Source organism: Leucopleurus acutus, assembly GCF_964270905.1.
Source record: "Leucopleurus acutus genome assembly, chromosome: 5".
NCBI lineage: Eukaryota > Metazoa > Chordata > Mammalia > Artiodactyla > Delphinidae > Leucopleurus > Leucopleurus acutus.
In genome coordinates, this window is record NC_139147.1 from 40,108,209 (window position 1) to 40,131,807 (window position 23,599).

General features: G+C 36.4%; 1 protein-coding gene across 1 annotated transcript in view; it reads left to right on the plus strand.

The window, feature by feature from the left end:
* Positions 1-775: 775 nt before the first annotated feature.
* The window catches only part of CHMP2B (charged multivesicular body protein 2B), a 29,960-nt gene continuing 7,136 nt past the window's right edge, over positions 776-23,599 (plus strand). The window contains exons 1-3 of the mRNA XM_082839515.1: positions 776-1,017; positions 16,505-16,596; positions 21,471-21,665. Coding sequence (XP_082695641.1) covers positions 984-1,017; positions 16,505-16,596; positions 21,471-21,665 — 321 coding nt within the window. The 5' untranslated portion in view covers positions 776-983. The remainder of the gene's footprint in view (positions 1,018-16,504; positions 16,597-21,470; positions 21,666-23,599) is intronic.

Consider the following 23,599-nt stretch of genomic DNA (forward strand, 5'->3'; position numbering starts at 1 on the left):
TGTAGCCATAAATTTTCCTTGAGCAATTACAAGAAATTGAGATATTAAAGAAATAGAGTTGGAGACATTTAAACCGGTATACAACAAATGTGTATGGATTTTTTTCATGTTTCCAGCCAAGAACATTAAATAAAAAATGTTGCCTTAAGGAAGCTGCTCCCCATTCCCTTCCTCCCCCGCCACTCCCAAGCCTAGAAACCTGATCCCCGGAGACCCACACCTGGTGGTCAGAGCCTCGGGCTCAGGGCCGCAGTGAGCGCCTCGGGTCCGGCAGCGGGCTGCGTGGGTGGCGTCGGAGAGACTGCTGAGCAAGTCAGGGCCCAAAAGAGCGTGAACTCCCGAGACAAACACCACCGGGGCTCGGACCTCAGCATTAACACCAGCCCCTGCACTTATGAATGCCTTGATACAGACAGCAAGGGGATGGTCGTAAATCAACTGGTTCCAGGACGACCCACGCTTGTCCTAGGATTCTGGGGACCCCCTTACTTCCAGCTTCTCCGGGGCAAGAAGAGCGCTAAGTAAGGCTCATCTCTGTCAGCATTCAGCACGGAACCCGCACCTAGAAGCTACCTGACACAGCCCGCAGGCTCCTACGCACTGCTACTACTCTAGCCTCGCATGATTCGCCACACTGGGACGCCGCAAGCAGGAGAGCGGGCAGCAGCTGAACTGAGGGCAGCGGCTGCAGCTTCAGGCGCCGCAGTACGCAGGCGCGCGCGCAGATCGCGCAGGCGCTTCCTGCAAGTGACTTCTCCAAAAAGTGTCTTAGTTCGCGGTCACCTGAGCTGAGGGCAACTCCGCTGCGGCAGGGTTCGTGGATACCCGCCCTCCGCGGGTCCTGTCTGGAGACCCCGCCCTCTTCTCTTGCCCATCCGCTCCGCCATCCCGAGCCCTCCAAAGGCCTGTCCTTTCCCTCCGGTTCTTTCCCAGTCGCGGGCCGGACCGGGCCGAGCCGGGCTGCCCGGGCGCGGTCCCTGACCATGGCGTCCCTCTTCAAGAAGAAAACCGTGGATGGTGAGTTCCAGGCCGGGCCGAAGGGGCCCAGCTCTGTCTTTCCCCGGCGTATTTTGCGGGCTTCCGTCCGCGATTCTTTTTGCTGTCCCTGGGGGCGGGGCTGGATCAAGTGGCCCCACAGGTAACCACTTGACCTACCTTGTGCGTCACTTTTCTGTTACCCTATCTCTTCTGACTCGCCCCACCTCAACCTCACCTGGGCAGTCTGGCTTACTCTCGCTGATAACAGAGTCCTTAACAGCCCCGCCCCCAGGTTTCTCCTTTAGCGGGATCCCGAGCATACAAGGAGGCAGGATGCGGCTGACCCTTGAGTGTCATTAGATTTGGTGATTTGATGAATTTCTTATTGGTTTCCCCTGCTTGGTTTACTGCTCCTTCAGTTTGGAGCCGTACTACTTCTGGGCATCCAAACCGGAAACCTGTGTTGGGGTGGGGGAGGGTGTAATAGGCTACTCTTACAAACTGAACTTGGGTACGGGCCGGTCTTGCCCTAGGAACACCCCATCAATAGAGACGTGAAAAAAATGCTTCTTGACTGACACCGGTAGAAAAATTAAAGAAATCCAGGGGAAGTGCCTGGATTTAGTTTTCATAGTAGATTTTTCTCCCTTATGATTATCTTTGGCTATCTAAAGAGATATGGTATGCATTATCTGCATAGAAGTTTATATTTTAAGATACTTGCATTACTTCAGACATTTAGCTCAATGTCATGTTAAGGGGGAAAGAAGTGAATGTACAGGAATATACAAATGGGTATTTATAAGGAATGACTGTGATATGTGTTTATATAACTGTTTAATTAGTCTTGATACTTTCATTGACTCTACTAGGAATCAAATTCATTCAAGTTATTTAAAAATCGTGTTTCTCATTACATGTTGAATCTAGGTTGTTGTTGGTTCAGTCGAAGAATCACTTCTTTGTCAGGGTCTAACTCTGCCACAAAAGGAGCAGTGGTAGCTAGACAGTGATTGGTACAAACAGGGTGCTCAGTCCAGACCTGGGGTAACTCCTTCATTCCTTTGTAGTGACTTTTCCAATGCCAGCACAATTATTTTGTGGAGGATGACAAAAACATCATCTTTACCCTGCCACCCTACCCTTTACTTCAACACATAATGTCATTTTACCCCTAATTTATCACAGAGCATAATAATATTTTTGCTTATTCTGAGTGGGTGAAATTGACCTTTTATTAACTGAGAAATACCACTTACAACACCTGAAATAACTACCAAGTTGGAATAGGAAGTAATACAATTATGTGAAATGAGTTTTATGTGTGTTTTACCTGAGAATCCTATTTAATCTTTAGCATGGCACTTTAGTTTTTCAGTGTTTCAGTACCAGTAATATGATTTTCAGTCATTGTATAGTACTCCAGGGGAAAAAAAGGTTCATTTTTTTTGTTTCAGTTTTATAGAGTGAGAATTTACTAAACAGAGGAAAAGGGTTGCATCTTTCTTACTGTGATGTTACAGATTAAATTTTAAAAATTAACATTATAAGCCAAACATCCTAGCTTTAATTGCTTGATATCTGTAAAATATTTACAAAGACATGAATATCAGTTCTATATTTTTAGTGCTGTGCTTCCTGGTGCTTTTGGCAATCTAGGGATTATTGTACTTGAAGTATAGAGCAGAAAAAAAAAAAGACAATGAGGATGTGCAGTGAGGGTGTTTAACTGTATATTTATTTGAAGTTGGGTTAATTCATCCAAGAAATAATGTTTTTGCTAAATACACTTATTTGCGAGAAAAAGATCCTAAGGACTTTTGGCAGGAACTATACTACTGTCTTAAAGATCTGTGTATGAAATTTCTGAATATAAATTTGGCCACTGTGTACATTTACTATAACTACCAAACTGCATACTTGATGTTTTCTTAGATTATCATGTCAATTCAGATCACTTAATGACATCTTAACTGTCGACCTGTACTTTCATTATTTTGATCTAGATATTTACTGATGTTTTTATTCTTTGTTTTATCAAAAATCAGGTGTTTTGTTTAAAAGGTGACAGCATTCTTCTTAGCAATAATGAGGGTATATATTATGAAATTAAATGTATTCTTATGCATTTCTCCCAGATCCTTAGACTCGTTGATTATTGATCACAAGATCTTTTACTGTATGCTGTCTTTTTATCTGTTTCAGCAATAATGAATTCTGATATAAAAGAAAATATGTAACTGCTTATAGAGCTGGAGAATAATTGAATCTTTTTGTCTCTTTGGATCGGCTAGAAGAGTTGCATACTATATCATTAAAGAATACTGCACATGTAAATTAAAAAGGGAGACAACATTAGAGCACTTATTACTATTCAGAGTTATGTTTAATTCATTTTTGACATAAAGATGAACAAGTCTCTGCAGTGTATACTTTGTTACAAAAATTAATGAGAATTGTACCTCAGTGCTAAAGAAGAGATTCTTTTGAATTTGAAATTACAGTTGAGTACTTTTACTGATTTATAAGTTATACACACATATATATATAAGGCATATATATGGCAATGTGTTTATCTACAGTGTTTTTTTGTTTTTCTTTTGTTTTTTTCCTAAGTGAACTAATGGTGACCTATTTATTGAAGCTAATTATGAACCTGTGAATCAGGATGCCATGAGGACTTGTCATGAATGCACAACTAAATATGCCTCTTAAAAAGTGAAATTCTTTAGGCACTATATACTTTTTGTCTGTTATCCTCACCAAAGACAAATTTGAGGTATTACTCTAAGCCAGCACTGTTAGCATTTTGTATCAGTATCTTATTTAATTCTTACAAAACCTATAAGTACTATTATTATCCCCACTTTATAGATGAGGAAACTGAGAGGCAAAGGACTAAGTAACTTGCCCAAGATCACACAGCTACTAAATTCACTTGGGTACGGGCCTACAGCAGAGCCAGGACCTCATCTCTTTGGGTATTATCATTGTTATTTCTTCTTATTGGAGGGCCTGTGGCACAGTTTAATTTTGCTGTTCTTGCTAAGTACATGGACTTCTCAGCTTTTGGTAGGTACCATGTACACCTGCCTTTTGTCTGTGAGGCAGACTCTTTTCTCTCAGAGTTAGTATTAGAACTTTAATTTCTAATGGTGGTAGAACTGGAAACAACCCTCCTTTTCCTGACTCTCCTTTAACCCAGCATTTTCTTAGGAAGTATTTTCCAGTCTGTTTTTGCTCTTCATCGAAACCTCTCGAAGGAGTGGTGGTGTCTGCTATCTTCACTTCTTTACTTCTCTGATGCCCCCCATTGTACAGCAGTTTGTTTTACATCTCATGTAATGAATGAGATCTTGCTAAGATCCTCAATGACTTCTAGATCACCAAATCCAGTGGTCATTTTTTAGTGATCGTCTCTTGGGCTTATGTTTTGCATTTGATTTTGACAATAATTTCTTCCTTGAAATTTTCTTTCAGCTCGCATGACATAACACTGTCTTAATTTTCCTCAAATTTTTCTGACTACTCTTTTTCTTTTTCCTTTTATGTTTTTCTTTCATTTTTCCTTTCTTTCTTCCTTCCTTCTTTCCTCCCTCCTTTCTTCCTTTTCTCTCCTCCTTTCTTCCTTTCTTATTTGAACCTGCCCTTTAAATGTTAGTATTTTTCTTGGTTCCATCTTGAACTACCACTATTCTAATTGTACATTCTCTCCCTACATGATCTTATCTAAACTCTTATTATTTTAGATATAACCCAAGTGCTGATGGATCCCAATTGTGTATCTCTAGATATATTTTTCTGAGTTTCAGACCAATATATCCAATAGTTTGCTAAGTATCTCCGCCTTGATGTCCCAAATACCTCAAATTAAAACAGATCCCAAACAGAATTCATCACCATCTCCTTCAAGTCAGTTCCTTTACTGGGTTCTCCTCTTCGAGTGTTTGGCACTTCTTGATTTTGCCCTCTACCTTCAATTAATTACCAAGTCCTGTCCCTTTTGCCTCTTAAATGTTTGGCACATATGATCTTCCTTGCTCTTATTCAGATCCCATTTATCTTACACTTTACTACATCACTTTTCTGTGTTTCTTTCCTGTAACTTCATAGCCTTTAAATCATTCATCTATTGGGTTGGCCAAAAGGTTTGTTTGTCTTTTTCTGTAAGATGGCTCTAGTAGCACTTAGTTGTCTTTAACTTCATTCGAAACAATTTTGTTAGATTGTGTGTAATGGCTGTCATATCAGCGTGCATTTAAAAAAAAAGACTTATCAAAGTTGGTGAATTTTTGTGTAGCCATTTTAATATTGAAGATGGAAGAAAAAACATTTTCAGCATATTATGTTTTATTATTTCAAGAAAGGTAAAAACGCAACTGAAATGCAAAAAATGATTTGTGCAGCGTATAGAGAAGGTGCTGTGACTGATCGAACGTGTCAAAAGTGGTTTGCGAAGTTTCCTGCTGGAGATTTCTTGCTGGACGGTGCTCCACGGTCCGGTAGACCAGTTGAAGTTGATAGGGATCAAATTGAGACATTCATTGAGAACAATCAATGTTATACCACTTGTGAGATAGCCAACATACTCAAAATATCCAAATCAAGCATTGAAAATCCATTGCCCCAGCTTGGTTATGTGAATCACTTTGATGTTTGGGTTCCACATAAGTTTAATGAAAAAAAACTTCTTGACTGTATTTCTGCATGTGATTGGCTACTGGAACGGAAGAGATCATGGGGCAAGCGAAATGAACCACCACCAACCACACCAAAGGTCGGTCTTCATCCAAAGAAGGTGATGTGTATATGGTGGGATTGGAAGGGAGTCCTCTGTTATGAGCTCCTTCCAGAAAACCAAACGATTAATTCCCACAAGTGCTGCTCCCAATTAGACTTAACTGAAAGCAGCACTCGACAAAAAGCATCCAGAATTAGTCAACAGAAAACGCATAATCTTCTATCAAGATAACGCTAGACTGCATGTTCCTTTGATGACCAGGCAAAAACTGTTACAGCTTGGCTGGGAAGTTCTGGTTCATCCGCCGTATTCACCAGACATTTCACCTTTGGATTTCCATTTATTTCGGTCTTTACAAAATTCTCTTAATGGAAAAAATTTCAACTCCCTGGAAGACTGTAAAAGGCACCTGGAACAGTTCTTTTCTCAAAAAAATAAAAAGTTTTGGGAAGATGGAATTATGAAGTTGCCTGAAAAATGGCAGAAGGTAGTGGAACAAAATGGTGAATACGTTGTTCAATAAAGTTCTCGGTGAAAATGAAAAATGTGTCTTTTATTTTTACTGAAAAACCAAAGACACTTTTTGGCCAACTCAATAAAAGTTGCCTGTGTGATTAATATATATGAAATCCAAATCTTACTATGCTACTCCTAGGTATATATCCATTTATTGAGTCTCTAGCACTAAAAGGATCAAGTGAATGCTCTTTAATAAGGTATGTATGGCCCTGCTTGATCTGGTCCTTGTCTTCCTTTCTAGCCATGTCATTTTACTCTCCAAGAACACTTCTCATATTCATCTGCATATACCATACTCTTTCTCACGCTGACATATTTTAAATTATGATGACTTTTTGCATAGAATTCCCATCTGCTTCCCGATTTGCATTCGCCAGAATCAAAGTAGATCCTCACGCACTTCCAAAGTTGGATTATGCTTTTTCTAAGTTTTTCCTTCATTCCACATTTGCAAGGTTGCAGAGAGTCTTCAGCATAAATGAAAATAGCTGCAGCAGTTTAGAATTTAGAGAGTAAATTCCAAAATAGTAGCATTTACTAACCAAAAGTTGTGTTTCCAGTATCCAGAGCTTACTATAATCTACATCCATATTATCGCCACTCACCTCGAACCTTAGTACAAGTTTAGAGATAATTTGAGTAATGTTACTGACAGTAGAGGAACAAAGCTTCTTGGGTTTTGCCTCATTGGGGTGGTATCCATGTATGCTAGTTTTCCAGAGTTCAGAACCTGAGAAGTTTTGACTAAGTTGGATAAATCTGTCAAGAGTCAGTTGTGATGCCACATTTTTTATAGCTCAAGAAGGAATAAAATTTACCATCTATATAAATTAGATCCCCTTCAGAAACATTCTGCTTTCTTCCAAGTAAAATACAAAATTCTTATGGTGCTACCTACAGTAAGTACCCAGATCTTTCCTAGCGTGTTCTGTGTTCCCAGAGTGATTATTATTATGAATATTTAAAAACTCAAATTACTTTCTGTTTGGTCCCTAAATTCTTGGCACACCAAAGAAAAATAATTGAATAAGGAATTCAGGAGCACCATTCTCTCTTCTGAGCATTTTTCTGAGCAAAAATTGTTCATACTTTTATTTATTTATTTGTTTATTTTTAGGAATGTAGACTATTCTCTTTTTATTTTGAACAATTTCAAATCTACAGAAAAGTTGAAGTGACAGTATTCAATGAACACCCATTTTCGCATTGCCTAAATGCACCAGTTATTAACATTATGCCACATTTGCTCTCTCTCTCCCTCCTCTATGTTTGTATGTCTTTATATGTACTTATATACACACATGTGGGTTCTTGTTGAACTATTTAGGGTAAGTTATAGACATAATGAAACTATCTCTGAATAGTCCACCAAATATTTTCCAAGAATAGGATGTTCACCTGTATAATCACATGCATGATGACTCTCAAAAAATGTAATAGTATACAATAACATTATTTAATATGGAATGTAATTCAAAATTTCCTCTATTGCCCCCCCCCCCAAATCCATTATTGCTGTTTTTGTTGTTGTTGTTTGTGTGTGTGGGAGAGTGGTTACCTGAGTGATGAAAAAAGATTTCCCTACTTATGTGGCATTTGAGGGAAAAACAGAATGTTGAGAAGAAATAGTCATGTGATGATCTGGTACGTGAACCTCCTAGGCATAGAGAACAGCAAGGCAGGAGGCCCTTTCAGAAGCCTAGGAACAGATATTTCTGTAGGAAAATATCTTTCCTCTGTATTTCTCCATCCCAAGCATGATACCAAAGACTGGTATTTCTTTTCATGCTACCATTTTTCTACCTTCAAGTCCATCCATATATCTGTGAGACTGTTCTTTCAAAGGGTCATTCCCTCATTCCCTTACTTATCTAAGCTGAAAACTGCCCTTTGACAGTTTTCTGAAGCTGTTATTGATGATGATGCCAAAGGCTGTGTCTTTGAGAACCACATAAGACCCAAAGATGTGCCAACAGCTGACATCTCAAAACCTTCCTTCAGCTCTTGAAAACACTGATATTTTAATAATAATGAACAAATTCATTTCAATGAATTCCTCAGGGCTTGAGTGACTTTTGAGACTTTACTGGTGGGGGGAAAAACATTCCTTATTGCTTCCTTTTATCCTACCTTAGGGCTAGACTCCTATTCTCTTCTCAGTGTTCTACCTCTTCCTCCCAAGTGAGTCCTGCTGAGTTTTTCAACTTCAACCTTGTTCTTAAGTGGATCTATGTATAGAGTAAAGCTGTTGGCATGATTCTCTACTGTCCTTTCTGTTTCCTATAGTTTATTTATTTTTGTTTTTATTTTTTCTTTTTCATGTGTTTAAAACTGGTTAATTGGGCTTCCCTGGTGGTGCAGTGGTTGAGAGTCCGCCTGCCGTTGCAGGGGACGCGGGTTCTTGCCCCGGTCCTGGAGGATCCCACATGCCACGGAGTGGCTGGGTCTGTGAGCCATGGCCGCTGAGGCTGCGCGTCTGGAGCCTGTGCTCCGCAACGGGAGAGGCCACAGCAGTGAGAGGCCCGCATACCGCAAAAAAAAAAAAAAAAAATTTAAAACTGGTTAATTAAGCTGATACCTTTTCTCCCTGATTTCTCATATATCATGTCCAAAGCCTGAGAAACAAGTTTGCTTTGCATATCAAATTCTGATTTCTCCTCACCCACTCTCTCATTGTCATTGTCCTTCTGCCTCTGAGTAAATTTGGCTTTTAGAGCTGGTATTTTCTGGTTACTGGCCTTTAGTATTTGTTTCTTACCCCTTAACCTTTGAGTTTGGAGCATTTTTGCAGTTTTTTTCTCCTCATCAACCTAAGAAAATGGTATAGCCCCAAATGACCAGGACCCCCATCCCCCTTTATTGTTCATTGGTGAGCTCCACCATGACTGCTTTAGCTGACCTCACACTCCCAGCTCTTCTGTTCATAGCCACGATCAGGGTTTATCTAATATCCATTGTCCCACTATACCAGTGCCAGAGTACCCACTATTTCCATTGATACTAGCTTGCAGAGCTTGCACATGAAATCTGAAGAGGAAGCTCACTTTCCTCTTGGATCTTGATTTCCAAAACCCAGTTAATGGAGGTGGTAAAGCAGGATGTGGGAGCATTTTGTGCTCCTTTCTCAACCCATGTGATCATTAGATTCAGGGTAATTGGTAGGCAATAAAGTTGCATAAATCAGAATGATTTTTCTCTGAAGAAATACATTTAAAAGCAGAAAAAATATATTAGATTAAAAAGTCCATCATGACCTTATAGTAAAGTGGCAAACCCAGTACATGGTACGCGGATGCTGTCTAAGAGAGCAGCTTGAATCCAGCTGAGTGGTACAGTCGGTGAGTTGTGCCTTAGCGCTCATGGGGCAGTAATCCTGAACTCTCCGGAAAGCTTGAGACAGGCCCCCTCCCTTTTCTCAAACGATAGGCACTTTAGAGGATATTACTCACAAATTAATGAATGTCTGTATTTGCAGTCGGTAGCCACTTTTTGCTTTAAGCCTCAGATATGCAAATAGCATGTAAATGAGCAGGGTCTAGAAGGACAGCCATAGTTCAAGTTGGGCCTTGGCCTCAAATCCCAGTAGAGAATTCTAGTGAGCTAGACCACATGAGAGGCTCTTTTAGATTTTATTTTTTGGCTTTTTTCTTTCTTTTTTCTGTAAGCAGATAGGCCTTATTGGCTCAGAACCAAAGAGTACAGAATGAGCTTTTCTGTCTGTATCTTCTTAAGTCCAAAATTTACATCAGTGATCTTATCACTCTAATGTATACATGCCTTCTTTTGTTCAGTTAAAAAGAGCCTGAAAGGCTTGAGACAGGCTTTAGCTCCCAGAGTGGAACGGGCCTGAGTGGCTTTTTCTCAGTGTTGTGCTGGGTGTGGGTGAGGAGAGGGTGGTGGGTGGGGGAGTTCCCAGACCCTTTGGACCTCACCAAATGGTAACAGAGAGAGCACGCCACAGGCACTCCCATGTATTTTCACATTGTGCAAGTTCCCTATAGCCACCTGTTACGAAACACTTCACAGTGCCCCACGAGGTAGAAGAAGTGCTGGCGTATGAGAGTTCAGGGAGTGATCTTTACTAGAGGAGGAAACGGGATGGACAGGGAAGCACAGGTTAGGCAGAGCCTAGCGCTCCGTCTCTCCTAGGTCAGCAGTACCTGCACATATTTCTGTCATGGTCATAACTCAGAAGGAGAAAAGGGGACAGCAAAAAATTAGAAACATCTGATTATTTCAGTGTTACATTTTTCCATCGTAGAAAGGTATCTATCATAGTTCAGATCTTACTATGATAATTTGTTAAATTATCAGCCATCTTTCTTGATAACCAATAGATTTTATTATACATTTTTAAAGAAATGTGTTAAATTATGACTATAAGGCAAATCCTTTTACATTTTGATATATATGTTTGTGCTGCCTTAGATTACTGTTAACTAATATATTGGTATAGTTGTTGACATGAAGTGAAATGGGAATACAGATAGGTAAATAAAATAAAATGTATTCCTTGCTCTTAAAGAGCTTGTAATCTTAGGAATCAATCAGACCTACTAAGAAATAAATATGATTGGAAATAAACTTGGCCTTAAAAACATTAAAATTGTCTCAGAATCTTTCTCATGTTATTCCTTCTGAATTATCTAGAAGACCAACTGGGGGTTTAGTGTAGGGATTGTTTTTAAAGAAAATTAAAGAGTAATTTGTTTTATAAGATATACCTGTCATCTCATATGAAAAAATATTTTACTGTCTTTTCCTACTTACCTTAATATGTTTTAAAGTGTTATGACTCTGTTTTAGTATAACATTAGATGCTCTTGGTTTATAGCCTAGAACTGTTTAAATATTAATAGGTCTATTAACAATAGGCTGTGGAATATGCAGTAGTTAATTTTCTTTATTTTCCTTCTCTTATATACAGTGACAGTTATGGTACACATAGTTCCATAAAATTAAGAAAAGTGAAGTCAAACTATTTAAATTATGTTTTGTTAAAATTTCATGTCCTACTTGTTTTTCAAGAAAGATGGCTATATCTTCTTTACTCTGATTCTCTGACACCAACTGGGTGTCTCCAGCAGTTCAGTTCAATATTAACACTAACTGTCTAGAGTTAGCACAGACCCCACACCACAGGTTAAGGGCTCTGTCCACAAGACTGTCCTCACTTAAGAGGCCAGTCACAGTCCTAGATTACCACCAGTACTTCTGACCGACCAGCTATAAATTCTAGTGTCACCACAACTCCCTCTTCAGGTTTGGTAACTCACTAGAACAACTCATAACTCAGGAAAGTGCTTTACTTAGTATTACCATTTTATTATAAGGATGCAACTCAGGAACAGCCAAACGGAAGCAAGTTATTATGCAGGGGGGGTGGGGTGAGGGGTGCAGCTCAGAGCTTCTCTGCCCTCTCTGGACATGTTACCTTCCCAGAACATCAATATGTTCACGAACCCAGAAGCTCTTCCAATCTCTTTGTTTAAGAGTTATTATAACCCAACCTCTGGCCCCACTCCCCTCCCCTGAGGGATGGGGCTGAAATTGCCCACCTTCTAATGAAATATTTGGACTTTCTGGTAACCAGCCCCATCCTGAAGCTATCTAGGTGTACCCCTCTCTGAGTCAAAAGATGTTTCTATCACTCAGGAAATTCTAAGGGTTTTAGGACCGTTGTGCCATGAACTCAAGCCAAAGACCAAATAATGTATTTTTCATTATGCCACCCAACTAATGAAATAAATGTATGTGGATAACATTCTAGATCTTAGCAGTCAAGGCTTTCAGTAGTGTTTCACAGTGCTTTGCACTGTGCCAATTACCTGGTCACAATTCAACTTATCAATACAGTGACTTCTCTTTCAGCCCAGTACTTTTGTAACTTTAGGAGACCGTCATCATTATTTTAATATTTCATCTTATCCTAGTTGAGTTCAGGGAGTTTTTAGTATACAAAGGGGCTGTACTCTAAAAGTTCATTTGTAATTTCATAGTTTTAAATTTAGGGCATATTTTCTATTGAAATAGTAGGATAAGTGGTGAATGTTTTCATACCAATCCATTGCCTTGGGCAAAATAGGGAACTAAGACCAAAAGATAAAAATTTGGAGGGTTTAAATGTTGAGGATGAAAAGGCTAATGACTGTTTTGAAAGGGGAAATGAGCGCTTTCTTTGTTATTTTGTTTAGTATGAATCTGTAGATGTCAGAGGAAAAATATCATGTGTTGTGGACTTAATTATGTCCCCTTAAAATTGGTATGTTGAAGCCCCAACTCCTAATGTGACTGTATTTGGAGATAGGGTCTTTAGGGAGATTATTAAGGTTAAATGAGATCATGAGGGTGGAGCCCTAATCCAATAGGATTGATGTCCCTATAAGAAGAGGAAGAGATACCAGGGATGGGCACACACAGATAAAAGGCCATGTGAGGACACAGCAAGAAGGTGGACATCTGCATGCCAAGGAGAGAGGGCTCAGGAAAACCCAACCCAGCCAGCACCTTAATCTTGGATTTACAGCCTCCAGAACTAGGAGAAAATAAATTTCTGTTGTTTAAGCACTCAGTCTGTGGTGTTTGTTATGATAGCCCTAGCAAACTAATAAGTCATGTTATTTTAGAATAAGATCCCAACCAATGCTCCATGAAACATTTGTATCTGAGAAATTTGAATAGAGATTTCTCAAAAGGGACCCTTGGCTTAATAAATTTGGGAAACAATCTATCACATATTCTCCCCTTAAAGATTGACAATGTATATTCTTATGTTAAATGTTCTTAGAAGCCTTGAAGCAAAGAAATCGGGTTATTTTTTTTTCCAACTTGAACATTTCCCAAATATATTTGTCTATAGAATATCTCCTTCCCTCTTTTTTAAATGAAACATGTTTCCCATCCAGAAGAAAGTTGGTGGAGGGAGAGAGCTCCCTCTCTTTTCTCCTCCCATATAGATATTTTATGGTTTCATATTCTTATATTTAAGGAACATATAGAATGTGTTCTTAGTAAATCCTGAGCATGAGATGTCCACCAATATAACTTCATTGAGAAACAGAGTAAGAAAAGGAGGAGAAATAGATGTCTTGTATGTAAGATATAGGAGCTCTGGCATCTTATTTTAACTTTTATTCAGAAAGTCATTGTAGTTGATTAGTTATATTCTATATAATAACATGAAATGTTTTTCATTCTGCTTTAACAGTATTTTTATTGATATGGATCTATATTTATAAGGATTATGTCTCTGATAACTTTACTTTTTGTTTTCCTAAAAGCTTCACAGTGTAATAGCATATTTAAAATCAGAGGCCTTGGAATCAGAATGGCTGTATGTGAATCCTACCACTTTTTCTCCCTGGGGCAGATTACCTCACCAAATATCAATTACCCCCTCTGAAACAAGTGAGATAATAGTACCTACCTTTGGGGGTTGTTGTGAAGCACTTAGTATGGTGCCTGTTACTCAGTGTAATTAGTTATTTGTATTCTGAGTAAAGTTTCATTAAAACAGAAATGTGTAGAATATAAGTTGTGATGCTCCATCACTAAAAAGGATAACGGTTGCTGGCTTTGCTGCTGTTTTAATTGAGATGAAAGTCCCATGACATTAATCATTTTAGAGTGAACAGGTCTGTAGCATTTAGTACATTCACAATGGTGTATAACCATGATCTCTAGTTCCAAACCATTTTCATCACTTTAGAATAAAACCTTATATCCATTAAGTAGTGACTCATCCATCCCCCCTCTCTCCAACTCCTGGCAACTATCAATCTGCTTTCTGTCTTTGTGGACCTATTCTGGATATTTCATACGAGTGTAATCATAAAAGACCATTTGTAACTGGCTTCTTTCACTTAGCACGCTTTTGAGGTTTATCCATGTTGCACTATGTATCAGTACTTCATTTTTTTAAATAACTGAACAATATTCCATTATATTATATGTATATACCACAGTTTGTTTATCAATTCATCAGTTCACGGACATTTGGGTTGTTTCCACCTTTTGACTATTGTAAATAGTGCTGCATTTGTGTAGAGAGTATTTGTTTAGGTACTTGGTTCAGTTCTTTTGGGTGAATACCTACGAGGGGAATTGTGAGGTGATTTGGTAATTTTATGTTTAACTTTTTGAGGAACCACCCAACTGTTATCCACAGTGGCTGAAATAATTTACATTCCTACTGGCAGATCAACACTTATTTTCCTTGTTTTGATTATAGCGATTTTGGCAGATGTGAAGTGGTATCTGGTTTTCCTAATGACTAATGATATTTTGCATCTTTTCCAAGTGTTTATTGGCCATTTGTGTATCTTTGGAGAAATGTCTATTCAAGGCCTTCACTCATTTATTGAGTTGTTTGTCTTTTGTTTTTGAGCTATCAGAGTTTTTTTTATATATTCTGGATACTAGACTCATATATAATTTACATATATTTCCTCCGATTTTCTTTTTTTTTTTCTTTTTTTGGTGGTACGCGGGCCTCTAACTGCTGTGGCCTCTCCTGTTGCGGAGCACAGGCTCAGTGGCCATGGCTCACGGGCCCAGCCGCTCCGCGGCATGTGAGATCTTCCCAGACAAGGGCCCGAACCCGTGTCCCCTGCATTGGCAGGCAGACTCTCAACCACTGCGCCACCAGGGAAGCCCATATTTCCTCCCATTTTCTACACTGTCTTTTCATTTGGTAATGTCCTTTAATCACAGTTTTTAATTTTCATGAAGTCCAGTTTATCTATTTTTTCTTTTGCTGATGTGCTTTTAGTGTCATATCTAAGAATCAGTTGCCAAATTGCAAATCATGTAGATTTACTCCTGTGTTTTCTTCTGAGTTTTATGATTTTAGCTCTTATATTTGGCTCATTAATCTTTTATGAGTTAATTTTTAAATATGGTGTGAGGTAGGGGTCCAATTTCTTTGTGTGTGTGTGTGTCATGTGGATATCTAGTTTTCCCAGTGCCATTTGATGAAGAGACTATTCTTTCTATTGTGGTGGTGGTGGTTTTCAATCTACCTCTTTACTAAAGAGGTACTCTAGTGAAATGATTAAGATCACTGATTCAGGAGACAACACTTGGATTCCTTGGGCACATTATTTAAACTTACTAACACTTAGTTTTCTCATATATATAAAATAATAGAAAAACCAACTCCATGGCATTATTGTGAACATTATACTGTATGTAAGCACTTAGCAAGATTCCTGACAATGAGGGAACAGTTTTGGCAAGCATTACTATCCATATCTGTGATCCTTTGAAGAAATCACTATTTAGTAACAGTTAACCCAAATGATAGTCTGTCAGTCTCAGACTAATATTATAATTCTTCAAAAGGTAAGGCTAGGACTTCCCTGGCAGTCCAGTGGTTAAAACTTCGCCTTCCAATGCAGGGGGTGTGGGTTCGACCCCTGCTTGGGGAGCTAAGATCCCATGTGCCTCACAGCCAAAAAACCAAAACATAAAACAGAAGCAATATTGTAACAAATTCAATAAAGACTTTAAAAATGGTCCACATCAAAAAACAATCTTTTAAACAAAAAGGTGAGACCGGTGGATCCAGATGAATTGAGATAAATGAGAAAGACATTAACAATGACTGGACACTTACAATATATCAGGGCATTGTGTATGTTATTTACTCCTTAACAACAATCCTAATTTTGTAAGAAACCTGAGGTTTAGAGTGTTAACTAACTTTGCAAGGTATCATCATATAATTATCAAGTGGCAGAGGTGCGATTCAAATCCAGGTTTTCTTCATTGGAAGGTCGGCTGCTTCACTCTGTTATGATGACTTAGTGTAGAAAAAAAAGATTTAATAAACACATTGCTTGTCTTCCTTCTTGGAATTTCATGTAATACTGGAGTAAGGAGAGATGAGAAGAGTGTGTGTGTGCACGTGTGTGTGTGTGTGTGTGTGCATGTGTGTATGCATATGACATATATATATATATGCCATATAAAACATTGTATAATAATCAGTTCTCTAAGGGAGTATTTTACTGTGATTTATATATACTTTTAGCTAAACTATAGCATATTTGCACTTCTGTACTTTTTTATATAATCGATATTTATTATTTGTTTTAACATTTGATTAATTTTTAGTATATTGAATTGAAACAAAAAAAATTAACATCTTGTAATTTAAGGTTTTTTTGTTTTTTTTTAATTGAGGTTTCTGAGTCCAGTATTTTAAATGGTATTGAAGAAGATTTTACAGCTCATACATTTAGGTTTCTTTTGTGGTTCTCTTAGATGTAATAAAGGAACAGAATCGAGAGTTACGAGGTACACAGAGGGCTATAATCAGAGATCGAGCAGCTTTAGAGAAACAAGAAAAACAGCTGGTAAGTAAAACATTAAATTTCAGTTTAACTTTTCAAACAAATTTAGAAATCAGTGTTGGAATAATTAGCTAACTAGGAAAAAGACACGACAGGTGGTAAGTGATTTACTTTACTAAGAAATGACGTTTAACGTCTTCCTGCAATTTCTGCTTACCTTTGTTTACTGTGTCATTCTGCTGACTTTTATCAGGATTCTGTGTATTGTGTATTCTGCTGATTATATTCTTCAGTTTGTGAAAGACATGAATGCCTAGGAAGAAATATTGCTTAAAGCAGCCACCTTCTTGTCAGTTAACAGCAAAGATAAAATAGTCCTAGAAAACAAGAGAGTGTTACAAGAAAATAATTATGTTAACTCATAGGTGTCTTACTTGATATTTTAACTGTTATTGGGTCTGTGATAATAAATGTACTTTTTTAATAGATTGGCTATCTTTCTGTATTTTTATGTTATGCTTTTAAATGTATGTTGCTTAAAATATTTTTTAAAACCAGCATGTTTGAGGTATACTTGACATGCAGTTGACTGTACATTTTTAAAGCATACAATTTGATACATTTTAACATATGTATTAACTCATGAAACCATTACTACAGTCAAGATAATGAACATATCCATCATCACCAAAAGTTTCCTTTTTCCCTTTGTAGTCCCTCCTACCCATCCCTCCCTGTTTCCCTCCATAGTTAGGCAACACTGATCTGTCATTGTAGATTAGTTTACATTTCCTAGAATTTTATATAGATGGAATCATAAAGTGAATTCATTTTTATATGGCTTCTTTCATTCATAATTATTTTGAGATTAATCAGTGTTGTTACATGTATGAATACTAACTCCTTTTTATTGATGAATATTATTTCATTGTGTGGACATTTCACAGTTTGTCTATCCCATTCACCAGCCAGTGGACATTTGGGTTATATCCAGGTTTCAGCTATTTTGATAAAGGTTGTTATAAACATTCAGTTGAAGTCTTTGTTTGAACATATGTTTCCTAGGGGTGGGATTGCTTGGTAGATCACAGGTTAAATGTATGTTTGACTGTATACGAATGCTAAATAATTTTTCAAAGTTGTTGTTCCCACCAGTTATATATGAGAGTATATATATAACTATAATATTTTCTGTTCCCACCAGTTATATATGAGAATAAAATTGTTTCACATCCCAGCCAATAGTTGGAGTTTACAGTCTTCATATTTTAGCCATTCTAGTGGTGTTTAGTAGATTGTCATTTTAAATTGCATTTCCCTAATCACTAATGATGTTCAGCATCTTTTCATGTGCCTGTTCACCATTTAAATATTTTCTTTGCCAAAGTGTCTATTGAAATATTTTACCTATTTTTTTCATCAAGTTTTCTAATTATTTAGTTGTGAGCGTTCTTTATATATTCTGAGTGCAAGTGCTTTATTGAATATATGTTTTGCAGTTATTTTTTCCAGTTCTTGGCTTGGTCCTTTATTTCCCTAAGAGTGTCTTTTGAGGAACAGAAGATTTTTATTTTGATCAAGTGAAATTTATTTATTTATTTTCTTCTGTGATTTAGTACTTTTAGTGTCCTATCTAAGAAATCTTTGCTTAACCCTAAGTCACTAATATTTTCTCTGAGATTTTCTTCTAGAAGTATTATAATTTCAGTTCTTACATTTAGGACTGTGAATCTTACTGAATTAAATTTTACTGTGTTGTCAGATAAGGGTAGAGGTTCTTGTTTTGCATTTGGATATTCAGTTGCTCCATCATCATTTGTTGGTGACATCTTTCCCTGTTCAAATATCTTGTCATCTTTGCGGAAAATCATTTGTTCAAATACGCGTGGGCCTCATTCTTGACTCTATGCTATTCCATTGACCTATATGACTATTTTTTTTTAACATCTTTATTAGAGTATAATTGCTTTACTATATAACTATTTTTAAGCCAATACCACACTGTTATTACTAACACTTAATAATTAAGTCTTAAAGTTGTATAGCATTAACCCTTAAGTTTTGTGCTTCTTTTTAAAATTGTTTTGGCTATTTTAGGTGCTTTGTATTTCCCTATGAACTTTAAAGTAAACTTGTCAATTTCTACAAAAAAGGATCAGATTTTGATTGGGATTACATTGAACCAATTTGGCATCTTAACAATGTTAATCTTTCAACCCATGAGCATGCTATATCTCTCTATTTGTTTAGATTAAAATTTTTCTCAGCAGTATTTGTACTTGTAATTATACTGATCCTGTGCTTCTTTCATCAGATTTCTGATTTTGTGTTGCTGGTATTTAGAAATACATTCATTTTTTTGTATATTGATCTTTTATCCTGTAACCTTCCTAAACTCACTTATTCTAGTAACCTGTTTGTGGATTCTGTTCTATTTTATTATCTCTTTCTACATAGACAGTCATGTCATCTGTGTAAATAAAATTTTTCATCTTCCTTTTCAATCTTAATGCTTTTTTTTTTAATACCTTATTACACTGGCCAGGACTTCCAATGTTAAAAGTGGTTTATAACCTCTTTTTACTGATTTTAGGGGAAGACATTCAGTCTTTCATCATTAAGTATGATATTAACTGTAGGCTTTTTGAAGAGGCCCTTTCTCAGGTTGAGGAAGTTCCTTTTGTATCTAGTTTGTTGAGAGTTTTTATCAGGAATTAATTTTGTCAAGTGCTGCTTTTTTTTTTTTTTTGCATCTGTTGAGATGATGATTATGTAGTTCTTCTTTAGTCTGTTAGTATAGTGAATTACATCATTGATGAATTCCAAAGTTGAATTCCAAAGCTGAATCAAGCTTTTGCTACTGGGATAAACTTCATTGGTAATGATGAATTTTTTAAAAATACTTTTATTTCTATTTGCTGAAATTTTCATAAGAATATTAGCATCTCTGTTCATAAAAGCTGTTAATTTGTAGTTATCTTTTTGTATAGTGTCTTTATGTGGTTTTGACGTCAGAGTACTGCTGACCTTAAAGCATGAATTGGCAAGTGTGCCTTACTGTTTCATTTACTGGAAGGGTTTGTGTATTTCTTTCTTAAATGTTTGATAGGTTTCATCAGTAAAGCCATTGGGAGTGAAGTTTTCTTTGTGGATAGATTTTAAGCTACACAAAAATCTATCTTTGTGGATAGATTTTTAAATACTAAAATTTTCAATTTTTGGAAAATAGATATAGAATGGATCATGCTATCTACCTTTCTGAATGAGATTTGGTAGTGTGCATCTGTCAAGTAATTTGTCCATTTCTACTAAATTTTAAAAGGTAGTGACATCGTGTTTATAATATTTTTTATTATTCTTTAACATCTTTAGGATATAAAGTGATGCCTCCCTTTACATTCCCAATATTTATCGTTTGTGTGTTCTCTCTGTCTGTCTCGGTTTTTTTCCCTCTTCTGACTGGCTAATGGTTTATCAATTTGATCAATTTCCTGTAAAAAAACAGCCTTTGATCTCATTAATTTTCTGTATTTTTTCTTTCCTAGTTCATACATTTCTTGTTTATATTATTTCCTTCCTTTTGTTTACTTTATGTTTTATTTACTCTTCTTTCTACTTTCTCTATTTTGAAGCCGACGAGATATTCATTTTTTTAATGTAAGCTCTAATGCTATACATTTCTAAGAATTTTTTTTTAACTGCGGCTCACACGTTTTGATATGGGGCATTTTCATTTTATTAATTTAAAATATTATCTCATTTCCCCTCTGATTTTTTTCTTTAACCCATGACTTATTTCAAACCACATTGTTTGATATCTGCTTCTGTTTTTCCTTTCATATTTTTCTTACTGCTTTCTAGTTTAATTTTACTGTAGTTAGAGATCATACCTCATATGATTTCAATCCTTTTATATTTGTTGAGCCTTGTTTTCTGTTACAGAATATGGTATATTTTGGTGATTTTTATTTTTAGTGTACACTTGCAAAGAGTGAGTATTCTGCTGTTGGCGATGGAGCTTTTAGTAAATGTTGCTTAGGTCAAGTTGGTGATAGTGTTTTTGTAAATCTTCTGTATCATTACAGATTTTCTGTCCACTTGTCCTAACAAGTACAGCAATATACTTAAGAAAGGAGCTGTTGATACCCCTCATCCTAGTTATGTATTTGTCTGTTATGCCTTTCAGTTCTATCAGTTTTTGCTTCATAAATTTGGAAGTACTGTTTTAGGTGTGTACACATTTAGGATTGTTTTGACACCTTTATGTATTAATTCCTTTATTATTATTGAAATGCCCCTTTTTATTCTGGTAATACTCCTTTTTCTTAAGTTTTTTTGATCTGGTTAATGTAACCACTCCAAATTTCTAGATTTTAATAAGTATTTATATAGAATATATTCTTCTATCCTTTTACTTAGCTCTATTTAGCTTTGTTTTGGTAATTAAATTTGGTTTCTTGAGATAGCATATAATTGCCTTTATGTTCTTATCTAATATAACAGTCTGCCTTTTATTTGAGATGGAGATGGATCTTTTCACCTAACATAATTGTCTATATTACTAGCTTTAAATATACCACTGTGGTCTTCTATTTTGCTATCTCCTACCAACTCTTCGTTTGATTTTTTTTTTTTTTTCCTTTTTTTCCTACCTGCTTTTGGGTTGAGTTTTAAATTCTCTTCTGGGCTTTATGTGAGTACTGTTTTGTAGACTTGTTTTGTATTTCTGGATGAAGGTACTAGTTCTCTCTTTTCCATGTAAACATGTAGAATAAATTTCCTTCTCATATTACTATTTCTGTGACTTTATACTAGCCTCTTTCTTTTTACATAATCAGGGTGAAATGGTATATTGTATATGTTCAGTCTATTCTTCTTAAATCATTGAGGACTTGCCCTTAATGATTTTGTTCCCCTCTTTTTATTTCCGCTCTTAGGAATTAGAAATTAAGAAAATGGCCAAGATTGGTAATAAAGAAGCTTGCAGAGTTTTAGCCAAACAGCTTGTACATCTAAGGAAACAGAAAACAAGAACTTTTGCTGTAAGTTCAAAAGTCACGTCTATGTCCACACAAACAAAAGTGATGAACTCCCAGATGAAGATGGCAGGAGCAATGTCTACTACAGCAAAAGTAAGTGGGAACCTTTATATCCATAGCTTTATGATTTTATCTGAGATATTTAAATGTCAGTATTCAGATTAGATTCAAATTAAATTTAAAGCACCCTCTGATATATATGTGTTACAGAATCTTTCTAATTTTTAATAAAATGAGTTATAATACTACATAATCCAGATAAATATTTCTAGATTTTTTTATTGATTTGTTTTAATATAAAAATTTTTGTTCCAGGGCAGTTCCACTGTTCCAAGATTATATATAGCTTCTAAATTTTTTAAATTGACTTAAAACATCATTTTAAGATTTTTGGCCTTATTTCATTATGCCGTAAGTTTTGGTATAATAATTTGAATAATAATTTTCTCTTGATTCATTTTCATGAATGTGTCAGAAGGACACATCAGTATCGTGAGAAGAATTTATCAGTTAATTTTTATCAGGAACTTAAGTTTAACTTACAGTCTTTACATTAAAAAAATTAGTATTTTTACTATAGACCTTAAAGGACTGTGAGCCTTTCAGACATTTAATAAGTAATGAGCTGTTTGATGTATATTAAGAATTGTGAGAAATCAGAAATTCCAGACAAAGGCTCTGCCCTCACAGATCTTATATAGTTCAGTCGGGGATGGGAGGAGGTTAAGATGTGTCTGACAAGGAAACTCACTATACATCAGTCTATGCTAGGTTTCAGTAAACTGCACAGATCCCTGAATAGTACTTACTGTACATAAGATGGACACATTCTATTTCCATGTGTTCTGCAGTTTAAAAGGCAATTACACTTGATCTGAAAGACTTTGCAGAAGACCTACGTCTTAAATATCAATAGGCTTTAAATAAAGGGAAGAAAGAATATGAATGTGAAGAGCAAAAGGAAGAAAAGTTACAGAGGAGAGAAAGTACAGGTTTATATTAGGAAAATAGTACATAACAGTTGATTCTCATTATTTGCAGTAGTTATGTTCTATAAAGTCAGGAATACTGAATTAGGGAATATCAAACCATTGCTCCTAGGGGAAATGTAGGCTTAGGTTCCTGTGAGCCTTCGATCACAATTTTTGTCAACCAGTCTATACCTAACCCTGTTTTATATGTTTCTGTTGAAAGACACCTTACTTATCATAGTTGATCATTAACATTGAACTCATGGTCAGTAGCACTGTAACTCATGCCTGAAAAAAGCTTATCTAACAAATGTATTTTTTCCACATTTGTATTTTTTCCAATTTTTCCACATTTGATCCAAGGCACGTCACAGGCTTCTTGCACTTAGAAACGCTAGACCACACTTCAGTACATTTTAACCCTCAACCAACCAAAGGCACAAAATAAACCGCAAAGAAAACACTAATTTACAGTATTAGTGCTGAGTCAAGATGGCAGAGTGTCACCTTGCTTGAACAAAGCTGGAAACGTGTGTTGGGTGACTCAGATGTTTTGCAGCTCTGCGCATGTCCACAAGTGAGCACAAAAGTACTGCAAGTGTTGACTTGTTACAAATATATTTTAGTGAGTAGGCAAATTCAAAACTAAGGAATCCAGAAATAATGAGGATCAAGTATAATTGCCTTTTAGACTGCAGAACACATGAAAATAGAATGTGCCCATCTTATGTACAGTGGCACATCTGTTCCTTAAAAAAACAGAATATTTCAATATACCTTCGTTCTGTTAGTTTTTAATCTCTAGGAATCTTAGTCATCTTACAGTGAAAAACACAGTTAAAGGCAAAAACTTTTTTCTCCTTTTTTGGTTTTACCAAATTGACAGAACTAAATGTCTGTCTAATTTGAGGAAAAGGTCATATCTGAAGATCACACACCTGGACTGGATAACGTTTCAATAATGTTGAGGAGGAAGACTACTCATTTTGCAATTTTCTGCAGCTGACAGGGGAGGAAAAGGTACCTAATATGGTCCTTCCATATAGCAATGTATGA